Source organism: Adiantum capillus-veneris, chromosome 3 (genome assembly GCF_014529385.1).
Source record: "Adiantum capillus-veneris isolate H3 chromosome 3, ASM1452938v2, whole genome shotgun sequence".
NCBI classification, from domain to species: domain Eukaryota; kingdom Viridiplantae; phylum Streptophyta; class Polypodiopsida; order Polypodiales; family Pteridaceae; genus Adiantum; species Adiantum capillus-veneris.
The window spans coordinates 126,354,050-126,360,791 of NC_140933.1; the positions used below are offsets into that span (position 1 = coordinate 126,354,050).

General features: G+C 41.6%; 1 protein-coding gene across 2 annotated transcripts; it reads left to right on the forward strand.

The window, feature by feature from the left end:
* The first annotated feature begins 745 nt into the window (after positions 1-745).
* On the forward strand, positions 746-6,318 carry LOC147461669 (asparagine--tRNA ligase, chloroplastic/mitochondrial-like). Of its 2 annotated transcripts, XM_086509157.1 has the most exons (15): positions 746-1,432; positions 1,930-1,998; positions 2,085-2,195; positions 2,276-2,383; positions 2,456-2,593; positions 2,713-2,793; positions 2,942-3,019; positions 3,123-3,191; positions 3,340-3,414; positions 3,823-3,906; positions 4,684-4,770; positions 4,864-4,959; positions 5,062-5,136; positions 5,214-5,340; positions 5,542-6,318. In XM_086509157.1, exons 1-15 carry the CDS (start codon positions 923-925, stop codon positions 5,655-5,657), a joined length of 1,824 nt encoding a protein of 607 aa, XP_086365283.1. In that variant the 5' UTR covers positions 746-922; the 3' UTR covers positions 5,658-6,318. The 2 variants fall into 2 exon arrangements, with proteins under 2 accessions (XP_086365283.1, XP_086365284.1); XM_086509158.1 differs by lacking the exons at positions 2,085-2,195; positions 2,276-2,383; positions 2,456-2,593.
* Positions 6,319-6,742: the final 424 nt, after the last annotated feature.

Consider the following 6,742-nt stretch of genomic DNA (forward strand, 5'->3'; position numbering starts at 1 on the left):
TTGCCAACAAATATATTATTTTTCAGCAGCCTACTTTTAAGAATATCAATGTGAAGTATGTTGCTTGTAGGGACTTCTTTTTTCTGAGCAACACATCTCTTCTTGAGATGTATGAGAGCTTCCTTCACGGAGTGGAAATTCTGAGTGCATACCTTTATGGAAGCAACAAGAGCAATCTCTTCTTGAGATGCTTGAGAGTTTCCTTCACGGAGTGCAAATTCTTTCATAAAATTTGAATCTTTAGAGGATCCCCTTGTCCTACATCCCAGTCCCATGTAAACTCTCCATCCACAGAGCAACATCTCATCACCAATATGTGTATGTGTGTGTGTGTGTGTGTGTGAGAGAGAGAGAGAGAGAGAGAGAGAGAGAGAGAGAGAGAGAGAGAGAGAGAGAGAGAGCTTGTGGATGCACTCGACAACGTGCAAAAGAATATCTCCTTCACGCTCTCTCGACATTGAAACCCTCCTTAGAATTTCCATAAAAAACTCCCAAAAGCATCCCGAGATCAAGTGCCACACCAATCACCTATCTACAAGTCTTTCGTCAAATTTTCGAACTAGGCAAACCTTGCTTTGCTAGAGCTCTCTCATCCGTCTATCTCTTATCGAAGGAATTGGAAGCCCTTGACAGATCAAAGCGTGTAGAAGCCCACATCGAACTCCCCCCTCTTTTCTCAAAACAGTAATTCCCATAGGCGAGAGAAAATTGAGACCACACTTTTGCAGTAAAATGAAGCGATGCAATAGCACACTGCCTCGGACAGTGGCAACAAAGAGCTGAATGCACTGCCCAACTTGGCCACTTCCCGTCGTTGATTTTTCAGTCTGCAGATTTAGTGTATAGAAGAGACATGGAAAGCTGCGCTTGCGCCTCCCTCACTCGCAAAGTCTCGCATGCTGTGGTGCCGTGTTGAGTGAGAATGTATCCCAAAACAAAAGGTCTCTGCTTCAATCATTTCTCATCTCACCCGCTCTCTCCTGCGCGTGTTCTCTTCTCCGCCTTCTTTGTTGCGCGGCCCCTTCACCTTGCTCTGCTCTGCAACAGCAGAACGAAGGCGAGCATCTCGCCAGCTGCTTCTTCAACCTTTGTGAGCAGAACACGTGCAAGATGCCTCCCTCATTCTCTCCTACTCCCGCAGAGAGAGGTCACAGTGAAGAACATTCACTGCACAGGGGCAAAGCTTGCGGAGACTGATGCGAATGTGGTGGAGGAATCATTACCTTCCATACCAACGACATCATCATCATCATCTGAAGAAGATGGCGAAGTGCCTTCCTCTCACCTCTCTATTGGACACTTCAAGAAGAGGCTCAGAATAGCGGACATTAAGGGTGGTCCAAAAGAGGGTCTGGAACTTGTAGGTGAGCAGATGATGGTCCGTGGGTGGGTTCGAACTTGTCGGTCGCAGAAAGCTTTCACCTTTTTAGAGGTACATGTAAATCTGCATTCCGCATCAAACCGAAGGCATGACAATCAGTTGATCGCTCATTCTGAAATTTTTTGATATGGTGCAATCAGTTAATTTCTGTTTTAGTGCTTGTCTTTGACACTCGGTTAATTTATTTTCCACAGTTTATTGATCTTGCGAAGACATGACAATTAGTTGATCGCTCATTCTGATTTTTTTGATATGGTGCAATCAGTTAATTTCTGTTTTTGTGCTTGTCTTTGACACTCGGTTAATTTATTTTCCACAGTTTATTGATCTTGCAATTGCTAGGAATCAATGTCAAATGTCAGGCTGAGATTTCACAGTTGGGTCTGGGGTTATTTCCTCTTTTAAGACCCAATTGGTTTTGCTGATTAGTGATTCTAGCCATATTGGAGCTCACTACATGCGGGTGTCTTGAGAGTTCATTGTCTTAAGCTTGTGAGTACAGTCTAGATGATGATCATGCCTTTAATCAATTTTTTTTTGGCTTGTAGGTCAACGATGGTTCATGTCTCTCAAACCTTCAATGCATTATAGGCCCCGAAGCAGAAGGCTTCGGCATGGTAATGTCAGTGAAATTTTCGAACTTCAAAATGTTGGCTTATTGCTCTAGAGTTTAGTTGATCCATGTGGGATCTTCCTCCCCTAGATTGAAGCTGGATCTATTTCGACCGGTGCTTCTGTTGCTATCAATGGTCATTTAGTTGAAAGTCAAGGCTCTAAGCAAAAAGTGGAGTTAAAAGCTTCGAAGCTCCAGCTGGTACAATGTTGTGATGGTTGGAGTATTCTAAACCGATGTCCTTACGTCAGTTTGGTAATATCATTGCATTTGTTCTTCAGATAGGAGGAAGCGATGCTACTACCTATCCAGTACAGAAAAAAAAGCTCAGTCGTGAGTATCTACGTACTATCGCTCATATGCGACCACGCACAAACACATTTGGTGCTGTGAGTGCCTCTTCTCATGCTTGCATTTAGTGTCCCATCTCAGTGCTGAAAATACGGAGTTTCGTGTGGTAGGTTTCAAGGGTTCGGAATGCCCTAGCGTATGCAACTCACAAATTCTTCCAAGATAGAGGATTTATTTGGGTGGCCAGTCCTATTATTACTGCCTCTGATTGTGAGGGTGCAGGAGAGCAATTTTGTGTTACCACCTTAGTGAGTGATGCTTTTAAGGCTGTGAGAGCAAGTAGATCTGATTGATGAGATAGGTGATTTATCTTGCAAATATTGTCAGGCTTGCCTGCACCTAACCTTCCTGCTGAATGGTTTTGCAGGTTCCAAATTCTACAAAAGACTCATCAACTCCCATACAGAAAATACCCAGCACAAAAGAAGGTCTTCTTGACTGGTCTCAGGTATGTCTCAATGCCATTGGACTCTAGAATCTCTTCAGGTACAAGAACCAACTAGTAGTTACATTTTGTGGCCTTTTTATATTTTGCTAAGTCAGCTTAAATGAGCTTGTATTGTGAATGATTAACAAGTTCTGCCGTTCATGTTTAGGATTTTTTTGGAAGGCCAGCCTTTTTGACAGTCTCAGGACAACTTAATGCAGAGATATATGCAACTGCCCTTTCAGATGTAAGAGTTATGCAGTCTGGTTTAATTGTGCTGAGTTCTGAAAGCTAAATCTGTTTGATCAATGTTTTTTTAACAAAAGCTCTACATGCCATTGCTTCAACAGGTTTACACCTTTGGTCCCACATTCCGAGCAGAGAACTCAAACACTACTCGTCACCTTGCTGAATTCTGGGTAAACTGCAAATTCCGTGTTTGCTTCATATTCGTTGGCCTTTACCCATGTCCTCATGTGCCTTCAGTAGGCACATCTAATATTTGCAGGCTTGACACATTATTTTTAGTGATGAAATCCGAATGGTGATGGTGAACCCTTCTTGCAGATGATTGAACCAGAGCTTGCATTTGCAGATCTGAAAGATGACATGGCTTGTGCATCTACTTACCTACAATATGTTGTATGTTTCTACCAGACTCATCTTGTAACGCTATAAAATTCAATACATGGGTGTAGAGTTGGAAACATGTTTTTTTCCCATCTATGCCATTGCTGTTGAAGACAGGTGTGCAGAGTGTGTGATTAAACAGATTTCTTTCACTAAATTTTGAGGATGTAACTTGCCTTACCTCATGTCTTCAGTGCCAAGCTTGTATTTTTCAAATTAAGTGTGTTGTTTATGTTTTGAAGTCAATTTTTTTTTGGATGTTTAAATGGGTTTCCTTTGCAAGAAGAAGTGGCATGGTTTGCTTTCTAGCATACGAGTGGAGTGGCCTTTCATCAATTGCATCTGTTAAAATCAATTTGAAGGTTCCCAATATTCCCAAATTTCAGCTTTGATCCCCTGAACAATACCTCTTTCCTGCAGGTACGCTACATATTGGAAGAATGTAAAGAGGATATGCAGTTTTTTGATCAATGGATCGAAAAGGGTATCATTGCCCGCTTAAATGTACGTGTTTCTTACTTCTTCTTTGTATTAGGAATTCTTGTAGCATTGTTTAGAAAAAGCCTTGGTTTCTGTATAGAGTTATTTGGCTGAAAGGCTATCTAATTGAGAATCATTTAGAGCTGTCAAACAATGTCAATAGAAAGTGTTTTCTGGTAGTCTTTTGAAAGCAGTTTAGCTGTCATTTCTAGACCAAATGCTGTAGGAGTATTCTAGTCACTGAGCCTGATGCGCTATAAAGCCAGAGCTGTTAATGATTGTATGTGATTATTTAAGAAAATGGCAACCTGCTTTCTATTTGACAAGTGTTTTTGCCTGCTATCACTCTTTTTATCACTTGTGCAAAATTAAAATGTCTCTAATTCGTCTCTTTGAAGAAAAAGCCCGCTTACGAAAAACCTTTCCTTACCCACCCTTTTTTGGTTATGCTGCGAGTCTTTCAATAGATCCTGTGTCATCTCTTGTAGACATCCTCAAATCTTCACCAGGTTTTGCTTTTACTTAGTTGTTCACCTTTCTAAGGTTTAGCCTATTTGTCTTGGCCCTTCTTTCTTGTTCTGTTGGATTTTCTGTCCTCACCGTTAGTCGGCTTCTACATTACCAGCTACCATGAGGTCTGCCTTGCTTGCCCTGGTTCTTTCTTATCAGTGTATGAGGCTGGCAGTTTTGTTTCTACTAGAATGGGCTCCTGGCGTTGTTTTGTGTTGTTCTTTTGATCGGTCGAAGGAAGGAAGGCAATGTAAGGGTAAACAGCTCCTCAGCATTTTTGTATACTCGCAGGATGTTGCTGAGAAAGATTTTAGACAGATCACATACACTGATGCCGTGGATATCTTGTTAAAAGCCAAAACCAACTTTGAATTTCCAGTACGTAGCTTGCCCGCATCTTGGAAAGGATGTTGACAGATGTCAAATGATTTTGCACATGCTTCTGGCGACTTCTTGTGGTTGTGTGTGTAGGTGAAGTGGGGTTGTGACTTACAGAGTGAGCATGAACGCTATCTAACTGAGAAGGTGTTCAAAGGAACGCCTCTTATTGTAACCGACTATCCCAAGGTCAGTCTACTTTTTTCTTTTCACTTTTTCTTCCATGAGATGAAGTGTAATGATGCCCTGAAGAAGTCTTTACCATTTGCTTTACTGTTCATAATTACTCAGGAAATCAAAGCATTCTATATGAGGCAAAATGATGATGGGAAGACAGTTGCAGCTATGGATCTACTTGTTCCAAGGGTATGGGACATGCTAGCACGTTTGACTGTGTTAAAATAAAATTGCAGCTGTTTGTTTAACAATTGTATCGTATGAAGGTCGGGGAACTGATCGGTGGAAGCCAAAGAGAGGAGCGGCTAGATGTTTTGGAGAAGCGAATAGAGGAGCTTGGATTGGAGAAAGCGAGTTATTGGTGGTACCTTGATCTACGGCGGTATGGCACAGGTAGGATTGTTGTAGCAGCCTCACCAAGCAAAGTTCAAATCTGGTTGGATTTTCGCTTGTTAAATCTGCGCACGACTTCTGGAATACTCATTAGTCAAAAAGTTGAAGTTGCCAGAGGCTCCTGGCAACCATAAGTGCTGGGTTTTAGGCTGTTATTGCAAGGTTATTTATGCATAAGTTGAATGTGGTTTTACCTTGCAGTGCCACATGCAGGTTTTGGTTTGGGATTTGAGAGACTGGTGCAATTTGCCACAGGCATTGACAACATTCGTGATGCCATCCCCTTTCCGAGGACGCCTGGTTCAGCTGAGTTTTAGATTTTCTTATAATCTCTCTCTCTTTTGCTGTTCAAGGAGGACATATCCTTGAGCATTACCAATAGCTTCATTTCATTGATGCCCTCAAAGCAGCCTTAAGGTTAAAGGCAAAAGATGTAAAGGAAAAGTCTGTGTCAAAGAGGAGGGTGCTCGCTTGAATCCATATGCACCAGGTGCCGAATTTGTTTCCGCTGCTGCAAGGCATTTGGAAATGCTAATGAAAGCCAAAATTGTAAGGCTTTCCTTGGCAAAGACTTTCGATTAGTGGTCCATGGGAATTTCTTCATGAGGGTCATACACCAAGAGATGAAGCTGGATACTTGTGATTTCTTTCACACTTAAGATCTTTACAATCTTCTATAGAGAGGCTGAGTTGCAAGTACATGTCTACATGCAAACTAGCGGCTTTGGACGTAGCAAGAGTAGTTCAGCTTGGAGAGGTGAATTTTGCATTGGCTGTGCATAATCTGAAATTTCAGTAAACACGATTATTGTAAGAACTTGCTAACCAGAGTACAAGGTACCAATCCTTTGACTTTTGGGTAGTCCAAGAAGTGGGCTGCTGACATTTTTGCGATGCAATCAGGCTTGCAAGCAATGTATACTGTGTCTGAGATGTAAATGGACTGATAAATTCAATATATTCTTTCTGCGACGGTCATCAATGCTCTACTTCTACTTGATTAAAGCGAACTTACTCAGATGGTGGATAAGGTTGAAGTTGTCTTGGTGTCTTATTTGTGATGAGGATTATCCCTTGCACTACTACTTGGTCTCAAAAGAATATCATAGCCTTTCAGCACTAGTTGGCCCACTAACATATCTAGATTGGCAATGATTTTAGTTTAGGAGTTAGTTGTGTTGTAGTGCTCGTCATGACAGGCATATGGCCTAAATATTCAAATGGGCCTTTTTCCTTGAGATCTATAGTGTGGAGTTTGATTGGTCAATAATCAAAAGTTTTAGTGGTATAGCTTTTGGCCCAAGTCCTTGAGATTATTCTATGGTGGGGATTTGCCGTGGTACGTGTTCGTCATGTCTCACTTCATGAATATCTAGCATGCACGAGGTCTTGCTACTTCATG